Below are 18,489 nucleotides of genomic sequence, written 5' to 3' on the forward strand. Positions count from 1 at the left end.
GATGGAGTTGTAAAGGAGCTCAGGAGAATGCCACCAAGAATCAGCTTTAAACATCTGACAGAACTAAAAAACAAAAAACATCTGACAGGCTCACACAGCATTCATTGATCATCTACCACCACAGCACTAACTTTCCTGCTCCCATGTACTCTCCTCCCTTCTGCTAGGTTGGGGAGGGGAAGGTAGGGTCTAGAAGGAAGACTAGGTGAAGAAAGAAAAGAAGCCCACCGTATCACCCTCCCCAAACTCCATCTTCCTGCTGGCAATGAGCCAGATCTGAATGAGGGGAGTAGCCTCAACTGTAAGTGAAGTTTGGAATTTTGACTGAAAACATTAATTGCTGAAATGACACGGTTCTATGGTAGGACTTTTTAAAGCCTAAGAATGACCAGAAAAGTCATGACCCTATCCTCTATCTGAATTTTCATCTAAAGACAGGAGAAGAACTGGACCCAATGAATAAATGTAAATGGACAGTGGGAGAAAAAAAAAAGTTGCTTCCTAGTTATATTACAAAGTCATGCTTGTTCAATACAGCAATCATTCCTCCATGGTGGCTTTAACCTACTCTCTAGAAAGCTTCCCATCAACATATGCAATTTGCTTTAAAATTCTGGCTAAGCCATATACAATTTAAAGATAAAACTCCCCCAAATTTGTAATGCTTCCAAAGCCAAATAACGTTAATTTGGGAATTCCATACTCTTCTGGATAGGTATTGAAGCAGCAGTACTATTTCCTATAATTAACTGGAATGACTAAGTATTCATGTAAATAGCTTTCACCAGTAGTCAAGCACTTGTAATAGGCAAGTAGAAACAAATCCTTATATTTCACCCATCAAAATACAACGAATAACTATAGAATGAACAAAGGCAAATATTCTTATTTAATATGAATGTTCTACTTAGAAGCGAGAGCATCACACTCATTTCCAGAGATAATTTAAATATACTATTTTATATCATTAAGTAGTGTTTGGTATATATGAACATTAGTTTTACAGCAGTAGAGGTACATAAGATTAAATATGTTATTTTTCCTAACGTTGTACTTTCTAATAGAAATTGAGTAACACAAGTCCTTCAAAAATATCTCCTTTCAGAGTCCAGGATGAAAAAACTCACAAGCAGAAAAGTCAGTCAGAGAAAGCATACACCTCATTTGAAAGGCACCGTGTTTTATTGAAATTATTTTTCCATGTTGTATAGAAACTGAACTTTTAAATTAAATCCAAGTACACCTTTACAGTAATTCTAGAGTTGAAAGGCACAGTGCAAGTATAAATTACTACAAATCAACAAAATTGAAAATGATTTTAAAAATTTGGGGCACAAAAATTTTTCTTTAAGTAAAAATAAATTCAGAGCACCACACCATCACCAGAATACACAGTTTGACACAATTCTTTCACATTCATCTTCAGGCTCGATCAATACCATTATTAATATTTTATTATATTGTTATTATTATTATTAACCATAATATTGTGGAATGTTCAGCATTTATGTTTGGTAACCAGACATATATGATCTGTATAACCACACTTAGAATTGAATTCATTCAGAAGAGTTGGTGAGTTTGGTATACTTTAGCCTGGAGATACTAAGAGATGGTAACATAAGATGTGATGGAGGAAGTCTCTAATGCCAAACTTAGTAAAGATCAACTAACACTTTAGACAAAAACCTAAACAAAGGAGATCTATGGATGCTTTCAAACTATGACATGTAAAATAGCAAATTGGATAGATATTCTTACTAACTAGAGGCTCACAATTTCAAATCAAGAAATTACTAGCCACTCTAAAAATAGAATTAGGGAGGAAAAGTGATTTTAGAAGTCTTCCAGTCTTCCATTTCAACACTGTTCACCAAAAAGAAAATATGAAATAATTTAATATATTTCAATTTCTGTGAAACACAAACAGGGAAGAAATCTGTTGAAAACATGGAGCACATTCTTATTTCTAATTTAAAATCTCATTTTAGGTTTTATAAGCTTTGACAAGCAAGTACAGCTTTAAAGCATCATAGTGAGTAATTATAGGTGAATAATAATACAGTCTATATCTTAGGAGGCATCTGGAGGCATTTTAATTGGAAATAACCATTCTGAGATAATGCTAATAGCAGTGTAGAAAAATGAAGTTAAAAAAAATTCGAAGTGTAGGGAATCCTCCTATCCTTTCTGGATTTTATTTTAATCATCTCCTCCACAGAGAATGAGCAGTACCTTCCTGTAGTCTCCAGAAGTATCACCCTGGGGACAAGGAAAGCAGAGTTACAGTCAGATAAATGGGTTTTAAAATAGAATACACAGCTCAAAGTCATCCAGGTTAACTCTTTCAGTCTTGCCGGGATCTTTCTTGGAGACTTTTTTTTTTTAATGACATTTGTTATTTTTTATTATAAAAAGAACACCTGTTCCATGTAGAAAATAGACATAAAAGAATATAAAAACATCATCTATAATTCTAACATCTAGAGATTACTCTGTCTAACATTTTGGTTTGTGCATATCCTTCCAGACTTTTTCCTATGGATATAGATTCCTACGTGATGGGGTTGTAGTATTCTTCCATATTCTACTTTTTTACTTACTATAGCCTATTTCCCTATTTTAATTTATTAAATACTCTTCCACAACATCATTCCTTAATGGTTACAGACTATTCCATTGTACATAGGTAAAATAATTTATTTGATCACCCCCCATTGGATATTTATGTTTTTTCCAATTTTTCACTATGGTAAACACTGCTGCAATAAACATACTATAAATTTTTGTGCATTTTTAAATGATGTATTCAGGATAAATTTTCATAAAATGGGAATTACCGGATTAATGATCATGTATTTTCTTTTAATATGGGTTGCAAAATAGCCTTCCAGAAAGGTGCTATAATTTTTACATAGAATTTTTCATGGCCTAAATAATAGATCAATTTTTGCTAGTGCTTCATGGGCACTAGAAAAGATGGGATGGGATTCAAAGTTTAATGTATATCTATTAAAATCAATCTTCATACACCCTTGTTTATACTTTGTCTCATTGATCTGCCAAAAGAGAAGGATGTGTTAAAGTCTATCTAGCGTAGTATTTCCATCAATGTCTTCTTTTGGAGCCTCAAGTTTCTTATTTATATATTTGAATGCAATACTATTTGGCAACTAAAGCTTTATGGTAATTTAATCTTTGTTGTAAATTGTTGCTTTTATCAATATAAAGTGATTTATTACTTTGTCCTATTTAATGCTTTTTCCCCTTAAATTCTTCTTTTTACTTATAGTATAATCCCTGCTTTCCTTTTGTCAAATGTTCTTTTCCCTGGCCTTTTTTTCTTAAAGCTTCTTACATATCACTGTATTTCAATTGTTCCTTATAAACAGCATGGAGTAGGATTTTATGTTTTTACCTAACCTTAGAGTTTATTTATTATTATAACTTACATTTTTAATCTTACTTCTTTCTTTTTTCTATTATTTACATATTTTCTATTTCTATTCTGTTTCTTTTGACAATTTTTATTGAATGGGCAATGTATTCTTTATTTTTAATTTTTTCCAGTGTTGTGTGAGTGTGTGTATACACATATTAACATATTTATATATATACAAACATATAATGTAAATGTATTTATTGTGCTGTTTCCCCTAGTCAATCAATATTTTTTACCCCATCAATTTAGTGTCTGTATAGTATTCCACTGGATAGATTTTCCAAAATTTGAGTCATCCCCTATTGGTTAATAAAAATTAAAATAATGTGTAATAAAATCTGTAACCACTAAGCAAGAACTTCCTATTCCCCTTATCCTCCAACCCCTGGTAAAGTCTAATCTACCTTCCGTCTCTATGAATTTACCTAGTCTAAATATTTCATGTAAGTAGAATCATATACAGTATTTGTCCTTTTGTGTCTGGTTTATGTCACTTAGCATGTTTCCAAAGTTCATCCATGTATCAGAAACTTCATTCACATTATGTGTGTATATATCACATTTTGTTTATCCATTCACCTGTTCATGGACCCTTAGGTTGTTTCCACCTTTTGGCTATTATAAATAATGTTTACATTGGTGTACAAATACCTGTTTAAGTCCCCGTTTTCATTTCTTTTGAGTATATACCTGGGAGTGGAATTGCGGGGTAATATGGTAATTCTGTTTAACTTTTTGAGAAAGTGCCAAACTGTTTTCCACAACGGCTGCACCATTTTACATTCACACCAGCAATACACAAGGTTCTAATTTCTCCACATCCTCACCTACATTTGTTATTTTCCATTTTTTAAAAATTATAGCCATCTTAGTAGGTACGAAGTGGTATTTCACTGTGGTTTTGATAATGATGTTGAGCATCCTTTCATGTGCTTATTGCCCATTTGTAGATCTCCCTTGGAGAAATGAAGATATTCAAATCCTCTGTCATTTTTAAATTGGGTTGTTTGTCTTTTTGTTATTGAGCTGTAGGAGTTCTTTATATATTCTGGATAGTAAACCCTTATTAGATATAATTTGTAAATATTTTCTCCCATTCTGTGGATTAGCACACTTTTATTATTTTGCCTAAAGATATTCTTAAATATATAATAACTAAGTAAGAGGTATAGTTTATTTTTTAAACATTTATTGGCAAGTTGCCTCCCTGAAAAGTTAGACTAGTGTACAGTGCTTCCATAAGAGATGGTGAGATTTCCCCAAGCCTTTCTCAATGCTGGTTATGATCTCTTTAAACTTTGTTAAGGTATTAGGTGAAAAATGATGATTTATTTTATTTGCAATCCATTGTATATTAGTGAGATTAAACATTGTACACATTTAATGTCTATTTATGTCTCCTCTTTCATGAAGCTCATGTTTTCTTTCTGTCCAGTTTTCCTTTTGGATTTTTCTCCTTGTTTGTAGTAATTTGTACAAGCTCCTCATATAGGGATATTAACCCTACATTATAAGTATATGTTACAAATATATTTTCCCATAGCTTCATTTGTGGTCATCCTTGAATCTTAAAATTGTTTTGCTTACAGTTAGCTATATTTCAGTTCTGCAAAAAAAAAGTGACCTCACAGACTGTACAGAAATAGAAACAACTTCCTAAATGCCTTGTAGACATAGTCATAAACTCTGCAGCTCAAATCACCTAGTACTTAAACATCTCCAAGCTATGAGTAGGATCAGAATATTTAATTCACAGATCAAATCCTGATTTGAAATTTACTGTGCTGGCAACACCAGCTTTTAGGGAAATGGGTTTGGCTTCATATTCCTGAGGCCCTTCTGGCGTCCTCAAGAAGAAAAGTCCCAGTAATGAGGGGTTTTGAGACATGTGAATCATTTCTCATCACTCCCATGCCATGTTAGGACTCCTAGAAGTCTGGTGCCAGGTAAAGAATAGCAATCCAGGATGACTGTCATGTTTTCCCATATTTTCAGCAGACCTCAGCTGGCCCTGGACGGGGTTCTGGATGACTGATTCAGCTGCTTCTCTTTTATTGTAAGCAGGTAAAAATGGAAATTGTGCTCTTAAAACCATTCATTAAAATATAATCTTTCTTGAGAGGCGGAGGGTGGTTGTTTCTCACCGTGAGGACAAGGACACTGGCCGCAGAAGTTCTGGGAAGTACTCCTTGGCATGAGCCCTCCCAGAGTCCGCCATTACCCCCACCAAAGAGCCCAGGTAGGCTCTAGTGTTGGGTCGCCTCAGGCCAAGCAACCAACAGGGAGGGAACCCAGCCCAACCCATCAACAGACAAGTGGAGTAAATTTTTACTGAGCTCTGCCCACCAGAGAAACACCCAGCTCTACCCACCACCAGTCCTTCCCATCGGGAATCTTGCAGAAACCTCTTAGAAAGCCTCATCCACCAGAGGGCAGACAGTAGAAGCAAGAAGAAATATAATCCTGTAGCCTGTGGAACAAAAACCACATTCACAGAAAGATAGACAAGATGAAAAGGCAGAGGGCTATGTACCAGATGAAGGAACAAGATAAAGCCCCAGAAAAACAACTAAATAAAGTGGAGATAGGCAACCTTCCAGAAAAAGAATTCAGAATAATGATAGTGAAGATGATCCAGGACCTCGGAAAAAAAATGGAGGCAAAGATCGAGAAGATGCAAGAAATGTTTAACAGAGACCTAGAAGAATTAAAGAACAAACAAACAGAGATGAACAATACAATAACTGAAATGAAAACTACACTAGAAGGAATCAATAGCAGAACAACTGAGGCAGAAGAACGGATAAGTGACCTGGAAGACAGAATGGTGGAATTCACTGCCACGGAACAGAATAAAGAAAAAAGAAGGAAAAGAAATGAAGACAGCCTAAGAGACCTCTGGGACAACATTAAACGCAACAACATTTGCATTATAGGGGTCCTAGAAGGAGAAGAGAGAGAGAAAGGACCAGAGAAAATATTTAAAGAGACTATAGTCGAAAACTTCCCTAACATGGGAAAGGAAGTAGCCACCCAAGTCCAGGAAGCGCAGAGAGTCCCATACAGGATAAACATAAGGGGAAACACGCCAAGACACATAGTAATCATATTGGCAAAAGTTAAAGACAAAGAAAAATTATTGAAAGCAGCAAGGGAAAAATGACAAATAACATACAAGGGAACTCCCATAAGGTTAACAGCTGATTTCTCAGCAAAAACCATACAAGCCAGAATGGAGTGGCATGATATACTTAAAGTGATGAAAGGGAAGAACCTACAACCAAGATTACTCTACCTAGCAAGGGTCTCATTCAGATTTGATGGAGAAATCAAAAGCTTTACAGACAAGCAAAAGCTAAGAGAATTCGCACCACCAAACCAGCTCTACAACAAATGCTAAAGGAACTTCTCTAAGTGGGAAACACAAGAGAAGAAAAGGACCTACAAAAACAAACCCAAAACAATCAAGAAAATGGTAATAGGAACATACATATCGATAATTACCTTAAACGTGAATGGATTCAATGCTCCAACCAAAAGACACAGGCTTGCTGAATGGATACAAAAACAAGACCCGTCTATATGCTGTCTCCAAGAGACCCACTTCAGACCTAGGGACACATACAGCCTGAAAGTGAGGGGATGGGAAAAGATATTCCATGCAAATGGAAATCAAAAGAAAGGTGGAGTAGCTATACTCATATCAGATAAAATAGACTTTACCATAAAGAATGTTACAAGAGACAAGGAAGGACACTACATAATGATCAAGGGAGCAATCCAAGAAGATATAACAATTATAAATATATATGCACCCAACATAGGAGCACCTCAATACATAAGGCAACTGCTAACAGTTATAAAAGAGGAAATCAACATTAACACAGTAATAGTGGGGGACATTAACAGCTCACTTACACCAATGGACAGATCATCCAAAATGAAAGTAAATAAGGAAACAGAAGCTTTAAATGACACAATAGACCAGATAGATTTAATTGATATTTATAGGACATTGCATCCAAAAACAGCAGATTACACTTTCTTCTCAAGAGTGCACAGAACATTCTCCAGGATAGATCACATCTTGGGTCACAAATCAAGCCTCAGTAAATTGAAGAAAATTGAAATCATATCACACATCTTTTCTTACCACACACTATGAGATTAGAAATCAATTACATGGAAAAAAACATAAAAAAACAGAAACACATGGAGGCTAAACAATACGTTACTGAAGAAATCAAGGAGGAAATCAAAAAATACCTAGAGACAAATGACAATGAAAACATGACGATCCAAAACCTATGGGATGCAGCAAAAGCAGTTCTAAGAGGGAAGTTTATAGCTATACAAGCCCACCTCAAGAAACAAGAAAAATCTCAAATAAACAATCTAAATTTACACCTAAAGGAGCTAGAGAAAGAAAAACAAACAAAACCCAAAGTAAGCAGAAGGAAAGAAATCATAAAGATCAGAGCAGAAATAAATGAAATAGAAACAAAGCAAACAATAGCAAAGATCAATAAAACTAAAATCCGGTTCTTTGAGAAGATAAGCAAAATTGATAAACCATTAGCCCAACTCATCAAGAAAAAGAGGAAGAGGACTCAAATCAATAAACTTAGAAATGCTTAGTGGTAGGATGGGAATAAAACACAGACCTACTAGAGCATGGACTTGAGGATATGGGGAGGAGGAAGGGTAAGCTGTGATGATGTGAGAGAGTGGCAGGGACATATACACACTACCAAATGTAAATTAGATAGCTAGTGGGAAGCTGCAGCATAGCACAGGGAGTGCACCTCTGTGCTTTGTGACCAACTAGAGGGGTGGGATAGGGAGGGTGGGAGGGAGGGTGACGCAAGAGGGAAGAGTTATGGGAACATATGTATATGTATAACTGATTCACTTTGTTGTAAAGGAGAAACTAACACACTATTGTAAAACAGTTATACTCAAATAAAGATGTTAAAAAAAATAAAAAAATAAACTTAGAAATGCAAAAGAAGAAATTACAACAAACACCACAGAAATACAAAGCATCGAAAGAGACTACATTAAGCAACTCAATATCAATAAAATGGACAACCTGGAAGAAATGGACAAATTCTTAAAAAGGTATAACCTTCCAAGAGTGAACCAGGAAGAAATAGAAAACATGAACAGACAAATCACATGTAATGAAGTTGAAACGGTGATTAAAAATCTTCCAACAAACAGAAGTCCAGGACCAGGTGGCTTCACAGGTGAATTCTATCAAACATTTAGAAAAGAGCTAACACCCATCCTTCTCTAACTCTTCCAAAAAATTGCAGAGGAAGGAACACTCCCAAACTCATTCTAGGAGACCACCATCACCCTGATACCAACACCAGACAAAGATACTCCAAAAAAAAGAAAACTACAGGCCAATATCACTGATGAACATAGATGCAAAAACCTCAACAAAATACTAGCAAACAGAAGCCAACAACACATTGAAAGGGTCATACACCATGATCAAGTGGGATTTATCCCAAGGATGCAAGGATTCTTCAATATATGCAAATCAATCAATGTGATACACCATATTAACAAATTGAAGAATAAAAACCATATGATCATCTTAATACATGCAGAAAAAGCCTTTGACAAAATTCAACACCAATTTATGATAAAAACTCTCCAGAAAGTGGGCATAGAGGGAAACTACCTCAACATAATAAAGCCCATATACGACAAACCCACAGCAAACATCATTCTCAATGGTGAAAAACTGAAAGCATTTCCTCTAAGATCAGGAATGAGACAAGGATGTCCACTCTCCCCACTATTATTCAACATAGTTTTGGAAGTCCTAGCCACGGCAATCAGAGAAGAAAAAGAAATAAAAGGAATACAAATTGGAAAAGAAGAAGTAAAACAGTCACTGTTTGCAGATGACATGATACCATACATAGAAAACCCTAAAGATGCCACCAGAAAGCTACTAGAGCTAATCAATGAATTTGGTAAAGTTGCAGGATACAAAATTAATGCACAGAAATCTCTTGCATTCCTATACACTAATGATGAAAAATCTGAAAGAGCGTTTAAGGAAACACTCCCATTTACCATTGCAACAAAAAGAACAAAATACCTAGGAATAAACCTACCTAGGGAGACAAAAGACTTGTATGCAGAAAACTATAAGACACTGATGAAAGAAATTAAAGATACCAACACATGGAGAGACATACCATGTCCTTGGATTCGAAGAATCCATATTGTGAAAATGACTATACTACCTAAAGCAATCTACAGATTCAATGCAATCCCTATCAAATTACCAATGGCATTTTTTACAGAACTAGAACAAATAATCTTAAAATTTGTATGGGGACACAAAAGACCCCAAATATCCAAAGCAGAATTGGGGGAAAAAAACAGAGCTGGAGGAATCAGACTCCCTTACTTCAGACTATACTACAAAGCTACGGTAATCAAGACAATACGGTACTGGTACAAAAACAGCAACATAGATCAATGGAACAAGATAGAAAGCCCAGAGATAAAGCCACACACCTATGGTCAACTAATCTATGACAAAGGAGGCAAAGATATACAATGGAGAAAAGACAGTCTCTTCAATAAGTGGTGCTGGGAAAACTGGACAGCTACATGTAAAAGAATGAAATTAGAACACTCCCTAACACCATACACAAAAATAAACTCAAAATGGATTAGAGACCTAAATGTAAGACCGGACACTATAAAACTCTTAGAGGAAAACATAGGAAGAACACTCTTTGACATAAATCACAGAAAGATGTTTTTTGATCCACATCCTAGAGTAATGGAAATAAAAACAAAAATAAACAAATGGGACCTAATGAAACTTCAAAGCTTTTGCAAAGCAAAGGAAACCATAAACAAGACGAAAAGACAACCCTCAGAATGGGAGAAAATATTTGCAAACGAATCAACAGACAAAGGATTAATCTCCAAAATATATAAACAGCTCATGCAGCTCAGTATTAAAGAAACAAACAACCCAATCCAAAAATGGGCAGAAGATCTAAATAGACATTTCTCCAAAGAAGACATACAGATAGCCAAGAAGTACATGAAAAGCTGCTCAACATCACTAATGATTAGAGAAATGCAAATCAAAACTACAATGAGGTATCACCTCATACCAGTTAGAATGGGCATCATCAGAAAATCTACAAACAACAAATGCTGGATAGGGTGTGGAGAAAAGGGAACCCTCTTGCACTGTTGGTGGGAATGTAAATTGATGCAGCCACTATGGAGGTTCCTTAAAAAACTAAAAATAGAATTACTATATGACCCAGCAATCCCACTACTGGGCATATACCCAAAGAAAACCATAATTCAAAAAGACACATGCACCCCAATGTTCATTGCAGCACTATTTACAATAGCCAGATCATGGAAGCAACCTAAGTGCCCATCGACAGATGAATGGATAAAGAAGATGTGGTACATATATACAATGGAATATTACTCAGCCATTAAAAGGAACGAAATTGGGTCATTTGTAGAGATGTGGATGGATCTAGAGACTGTCATACAGAGTGAAGTAAGTCAGAAAGAGAAAAACTAATATTGTATATTAACACATGTATGTGGAACTTAGAAAAATGGTACAGGTGAACCAGTTTGCAGGGCAAAAATTGAGACACAGATTTAGAGAACAAACGTATGGACACCAAGGGGGAAAGCAGCAGGGGGCGTGGGGGTGGGGGTGGGATGAATTGGGAGATTGGGATTGACATGTATACACTGATGTGTATAAAATGGATGACTAATAAGAACCGTTGTATAAATAAATAAATAAAATTAAATTTAAAAATTAAAAAAATATGGAAACTCCAAAATATATATATATATATATATATATATATATATATATATAAAACCTTTCTTTGTCTGGTGTCAACATGAAATAATTAACTCTATTTAGAAGGTAAACATTTCCAGCTTCTAACCAGGCAGAGATTTAAACATCTGTGGGAAAGGAGAGAGACTGGTAATATCTGAATTACAGTACCATCCTTAAATGGAATGATGTCTGCCAAGGAGAGGATAAGAAGTGTCTAAATACCTAGGTCAGAACCCCCTCCTTTCATCAGCACTTTCTTCTGGGCCAAGGCAAGGCTGCTGTGACCTACCTTGATGAAGGAGTACAGAGACTTTCCATAGAGCCTCTTGAAGTTTGCCCGGATGTCCAACATGTCAATCTCCACTCGAGAAACCATCACTCTGATAAGGGTGTTGTCATCAGTGCCCAAGCCCTAAGGAAGAAACAAGATCCCTGCATACAAAGCTGAGCTAGTTTTCAGACAGTGCTCTTTGTTAGTCTATCAAGGTAGACTATGTATCAGTCTCCCGATGACATCCCTTGTACTATAACCTTAGAGGCCTGTGGAATCTTGCTCCTCACCACGGAGCTCAAGGGTTTCCCCAACTTACCTTTTCAACACTCAGTGTTCTGACCAGAGGAGATGCTTCTCTGCCCTTCTAGAGACATACCCTGTGTTATCCAGCCCTCCTGCCTCACATACGGTGATCCACCCACCATGTCATTCTCCCTTCCCAGCTTTACCATCCTTCCTACCATGTAAAACCCTCTGATGTAAAACTTCCTTTAAGGTCCTGCTCAAATATACCAATTTCTTTATATGTCCTTTTCTGATCCTCACCCCCAAACAAATATTTTTTTAAACACCCTTTCCTCTGTGTTCCTATAATATTTGGATCCTCAACTACCGTCTTACATTCTATTTTGTTCCTCCTGGTGTTTTGCACATAGCTGCCTTCCTCTCAGGGCTAGAAGTTCTTTGAGACCAGGGACTGCATTTTGATCTCTCTTGCCCCTCCCATGGTTCTCAGCAAGGGTGCTTACACAGAGTACAGTGCATGGTTCGGAGCTGGGGCTCTGAAGTTGGACTGCCAGTGTTTGCATCCCTGCTCCATTCCTTTCCTTACTGAGGACCCTGGGCAAATTGCCTATCCTCTTTATGCCTCAGTTTTCTCATCTGTAAAATGGAAGCTGATAACAGTACCTGCCCCACAGAGCTGTTGTGGGGATAAAATTATACATATAAAGTATTAGGAACAGTGATCACACAATATAAGAACTCAATAAATATTACTTAGCATTATTATTAGCAAGCACTCAGTGAAGTATTTGAAGAATTGAACTGAATAGCTCAAGCTGATTTTGGCTAATTTGCATGGGGGATATAAGTAAGCATATGAAGGTGGACACAAGCCCCTCAGAGCCATTCAGATGCTAACAATGAGGTCATTTACCTTCATAGATTTATAAAGCCTTTCAGCAAAATATGCAGGTTTGTTCCTCATGCACTTTACTGTCAAGAGATAAAAAGAGAAATGAAAAGATTACAGATAAAATCTGCAAAAAAAAGTGACAGTTTTCCCCATTGTTTCTACAAGGTGTGAAGTAGTATCTTTTGATTGCTTTGTCAGAAAAATTTAGCCAAACAATGTTTTATGAGCATAAGCTATGCTAAAAGCATTTACACAGATGGAAAGTACCCTCAATTTATTGTCAAGTTCCTAGACAAATAATTAATAAAGGCCATTAAAGCAAAAGGCAGCATAAAATTTCAAAAAGATTACTGCTATCTGTACCATATGAAACAGTTATTAGTTCTAACCATTTACAGACTTACAAGATGCAGCTAGTATAGGATTAACCTTTCCATGTGCTAAGATAAAAAGACACAGGGGATATAAAATAGATAAAGCCACATGGTACAATAACAATCAGGTTGTATATAATATTTCTCGCTTAAAATTCTGGATGACACGGGACTTCTCTGGTGGCACAGTGGTTAAGAATCCACCTGCCAATGCAGGAGACACGGGTTCGAGCCCTGGTCCAGGAAGATCCCACATGCCGCAGAGCAACTAAGCCCGTGCGCCACAACTACTCAGCCTGTGCTCTACAGCCCACAAGCCACAACTAGTGAGCCCGCATTCCACAATTACTGCAGCCCATGCACCTAGAGCCCATGCTCTGCAACAAGAGAAGCCACCGCAATGAGAAGCCCGCGCACCGCAACCAAGAGTAGCCCCTGCTCAACGCAAGTAGAGAAAGCCCGTGCACAGCAACGAAGACCCAGTGCAACCAAAAATAAACTAATTTTTTAAAAAAATTCTGGATCACACGTCATGAGTGATTTAAACAATTTTTTTAACCCTGAAAAAAAATTTCTATAACCCATGATAACAAATTGATAATAAGGAGGAAAGTCTATAAATATTTGTTTCTCCACTCCCCACCCCCTACCAGCTTACCTATGGCCAGCAGAGCTTCTTCGAAGCTACCAGATGTTTCAGATTTAATACTCTCTTCAATATCCTTCTGTGCTATCCTTTTGTATTCATCGAACACTACAAACAATAACAAAATGAAATTATAACTAATAAAAAAAGAATAGAGGAAACTAAACTGTACGGAGAGAATGAGCATCTTTTAACTAGACTATACTATTATTCTTTGGCATATTTCAAGGGGAAACTAATTAGCAATGTGGGTGAGAACCAGGATGCATATAGCAAGTGGAATGGAACAGAGGAGAGGAGGAAGGAATACTGTGAATCTTGGAGGACATCAGGCAAGTCATTTCCCTTATGTGGGACCCTGTTTTCACCACATAAAGTGGAGATAACCTCTGGAGAGATTTGTTTTCTTTTCTCATTGTTTCCTTAATAAGCTTGGTGATCACCTGTATGTTCATCTTCCTTTCAGCACATCAAAACTAGAGCAATTCCTGTTTACAAAAGCCAAGACATGGAAGCGACCTAAATGTCCATCGATAGGTGACTGGATAAAGAAGATGTGGTGTGTGTATATATATATATATATATACATACATACACACACAATGGAATATTACTCAGCTACAAAAAAGAATGAAATAATGCCATTTGCAGCAACATGGATGGACCTAGATATTATCATACTAAGTGAAGTAAGTCAGACAGAGAATGACAAATTTTACATGATATCACTTATATGTGGAATCTAAAAAATGATAAGAATGAACTTACACAACAGATACAGACTCAAAGACATAGAAAACAAACTTATGGTTACCAAAGGGGAAAGGTGGGGGAGGGAAAAATTAGGAGTTTGGGATTAGCAGATACAAACTATTATATATAAGATAGATAAACAACAAGGTCCTACTCTATAACACAGGGAACTATATTCAATAACTTGTAATAACCTATAATGGAAAAGAACCTGAAAAAGAATATATATATGTATATACATATATACATATACATATAACTGAATCACTTTGCTGTACGCCAGAAACAAACACAACATTGTTAATCAACTATATGTCAATTAAAAAGAAAAATAGAGCAATTCAACCTTTTCAAAACTTAGTCACATTTGGTAACAGTTGCTTGCATCTTTTAATAGACTTTAACATAATTAAAATTTCTCCCCTTTTTTACCAAGTATTTTTGAATATTATGAACATATTTTTCTCTCTTGCTGCCTCCTTCTGGAGCCTTCTTAGAGTGGATATCTGCTTTGTTTATCTTCTTCACACTGCCTCCTTTGGGATGCTACTCCACCCCCATCAGAGTGATTCTCACAGGGCTGTCAATCCAGGAACACCCCTACCCCCCAACATACATGATAAGCTCTAACAAATGAGTGAGCAGTTCATCCAACCAGGGCCAATCAGTCTTACTCTTCTGGGAATTTTTTAACTGAGCAGATATAATGAGGATGGCCAAAAGCACTGAGTCATCTTTAACTTCAGAGAACATAAGAATCACCTGGGAAACCTGTTAAACTCCTTGCGTGTCACTCTCAGAAATCCTAAGTTAGCCAGTCTGAAGTAGGGGTCCAAGAATCGGCATTTTTAATGGAGACCAGATTTTAGGAAACTCTGCCTTAGAAATAAATCCATGACTCCCTTCTACTGAGATAGATCCCCAGAACTGCCTTAATTTCTAGTCTTTCTGGAGCTGTTCAGCTCTCCCTTCAATTCAATGGACCTCTAGTATTTTCCATTTTCCCTCTTGTCCCCTTCTATATTATTTTCTCTTTTCCTATGTAATTATTCAGTGCATATTGCTTGCAATTAAAAAATCTAATTAACACATTTTCTAAGACTCAGTGTTCTCCACTGTAAAATGGGGAAATTAATGGCTGCTTCAATGGGATGCTGCAATGAACAATGCTTATAATATGCTTAGCACTGCACCTAGAAGATAATTAACAAAATCTTAGTTATTATGAATCCTCACTATTATTGTTGGTTGGTAAGAAAATTATGATGTTTTCTTTATTCAAATAATGCTTAAAAGATTTTCTTCCAGTGGCTTACAAGCAAATGTTTTATAACTGCCCAACTATTGACTTATGCCTGGTAGCGAAAATTGTTACAAATATATTTGCATTAAATTGGCTTCTGAGGACCTGCAGTTCTTGGAAAATAACACCAGGGAGAGATTTGCCTTACTAGTAATCAGGCAAGGGAAGGCAAAAAAAATAAGGATCTGAGTCAGAAGTTGGTGCATCTGATGACTGCCCATGACATTTATTAACTGGAGTAATCACCTACTGTCACTGTGGAATTTCTGAAATAATTGCAACTTCCAAATGTGTTGTAATTTTCAATTTTTTTCATGTTTTCAATTTAGCAAACTCATTCTTCTCAAATTTCCCACAAGTATTATAAATTGTGAGTGATTATAAGGGCATGATGAGTTTATAAAATTAGGATATAGCGGGCTTCCCTGGTGGCGCAGTGGTTGAGAGCCCGCCTGCCGATGCAGGGGACACGGGTTCGTGCCCCAGTCTGGGAAGATCCCACATGCCGTGGAGCGGCTAAGCCATGGCTGCTGAGCCTGCGCGTCCGGAGCCTGTGCTCCGCAACGGGAGAGGCCACAACAGTAAGAGGCCCACGTATCGCAAAAAAAAAAAAAAAAAAAAAAAAAAAAAAAAAAAATAGGATACAGCATAAAGACCTTAAAAGCTTATATAAACGATGAAATATTTTATTAAACCTTTATTGCTGTTTACAAGAAGAAAATAAACCTGACAATAAATATTCTACTGTCGTATAGTACCTTTTTCCCAAAGAAGTTAAAATCACATTACAAAGACTAGCATTATCAGAAGAAAATTAGAAACTTTACACATAGGAAATAAAATCTGAAGTCATCCACTATTCATCTTATGCAACATACCCCCTAAAAAAATCACTTCTATTAGCTTTTACAACTTGCATGTTAAATAGGAATAAATGTCAACCAACATTTCTATTTTATTGCTTGCTGATGTATTAAAGATTTTGTCTTATGTAACTACATTTAAATGGAGCTGCTTTAGAAAAAGGACTGACTATGGAGGTCAGTTTCCTACAAACAGGGATTCCAAACTTCTATGAATATATCTGCTAATTATTCATAATTAATCTTTCAGCAATTGGCCCTCATGCATATTGTTGCACCCATAAATTTCCAAGGTAAGACATCTAAGACAGTTCAGTAGAATTAGATCTTTGTACCAAGTAAAGGGAAAAAGGTTATCAATTACAGGTAATATAGTTTTCACTATCTTTCAAATAGTTTCTTTAGACAATGAGGCAAGTGCCTTACCATGCAACAGATGATTTTGATTCCGGGAACAGAGAACAGTTAGAAATTTCACCTCATCTGTCCCCCATTTCTTCTCTCCAGCCTCATACAGGTCCTGAAGCCAAATAAAGCACAAGTTTAAAACACAATGGAGAAAGTGCCAGGACATATGTAAATATTTCCAGAACTTCAAAGAGCAGAGTTAGCTTAGTTTTATTTTCTTGATGATGGCGGTGGAAGTGGTGTTGGCAGTGAGTGGAAATGACTCAGGATTTTTCCTTAGGTATAAAACTAATGGGACTCTATAATATCTCCCCGAGATCAGGGCAAACACCAGCAGCTCCCTACACGCAGACTACATGTTTCTGTCTTAAGACCCGAAAGGAATGACCTAGGCTTGGGCTGTCCTATACAGTAGCCACTAACTACACGTGGCTATTTGAATTTTAATTAATTAAGTAAAATTAAAAATTCAACTCCCCAGTCATACTGGCCACATTTCAAGTGCTCAGTGGCTACTTGTGGCTAGTGGCTACCCATACTAGACAGTGCAGATGTAGAACATTCTCAACATCACAGAAAAGTCTATTGGACAACACCACTCTGGAATGATCTGTGATTTGCTTGAGACTACAGAAAGTCTCACAGTAGAACCAGGACACCGTTAGTAATTGCTTATATTCCAACCTGGTAGAAATATAAGAAATTGATTCTGGTTACTTTAACTATATTATTACTATTTTTTATTTTTATTTTTTGGTTGTGCTGCGAAGCTTGTGGGGTCTTAGTTCCCCGACCAGGGATTAAACCCACTCCCTAAGCAGTGAAAGCACAGTCCTAACCACTGCACCGCCAGGGAATTCCCTTTAACTATACAGTATTATTGATAAATCAAAACTACTGTTCAAAAAAAACCCAAAAAAACAAACCCCCCCCCAAAAAACCCAAAAAACTACTGTTCATAACACCTCACACCCATGTTACAATGGCTGCTATTTAAAACAAACAAACAGAAAATAACAAGTGTTGATGAGGATGTGGAGAAATTGGAACCCTTGTGCTATGTTGGTGAGAATGTAAAATGATGCAGCAACTATAGAAGACAGCATGGCTTTTCCTCAAAAAAAGTAAAATGAAATTACCATATGATCTGGCAATACTACTTCTTGGTATATCTCCAAAAGAATTGAAGTTAGAACTTTAAAGAGTTATTTGTATACCCATATTCAAAGCAGCATTATTCACAATAGCCAAAAGGTGGAAGCAACCCAAATGTCCATCGACACATGAATGGAGTAATAAAATGTGTTATACACACACACCATAGAATACAAGGCAGCCTCAAAAAGGAAGGAAATTCTGACACATGCTACAGCAGAGATGAGGCTTGAGGACATTATGCTAAGTGAAATAAATCAGTC

The 18,489-nt window shown here is 36.4% G+C and overlaps 1 protein-coding gene across 3 annotated transcripts in view; it reads right to left on the bottom strand.

Annotated features, from left to right (window-relative positions):
* Positions 1-1,163: 1,163 nt before the first annotated feature.
* Positions 1,164-18,489, bottom strand: part of ANXA4 (annexin A4) — a 70,322-nt gene continuing 52,996 nt past the window's right edge. For all 3 annotated transcript variants that reach the window (XM_067007451.1, XM_059079828.2, XM_067007450.1), the window contains 5 exons: positions 17,090-17,183; positions 13,757-13,852; positions 12,746-12,804; positions 11,602-11,724; positions 1,164-2,262 (listed from right to left, as the gene is read on the bottom strand). In XM_067007451.1, coding sequence (XP_066863552.1) covers positions 2,203-2,262; positions 11,602-11,724; positions 12,746-12,804; positions 13,757-13,852; positions 17,090-17,183 — 432 coding nt within the window. In that variant the 3' untranslated portion in view covers positions 1,164-2,202. The remainder of the gene's footprint in view (positions 2,263-11,601; positions 11,725-12,745; positions 12,805-13,756; positions 13,853-17,089; positions 17,184-18,489) is intronic.

This window comes from Kogia breviceps, chromosome 11, assembly GCF_026419965.1.
Source record: "Kogia breviceps isolate mKogBre1 chromosome 11, mKogBre1 haplotype 1, whole genome shotgun sequence".
Taxonomy (NCBI): domain Eukaryota; kingdom Metazoa; phylum Chordata; class Mammalia; order Artiodactyla; family Physeteridae; genus Kogia; species Kogia breviceps.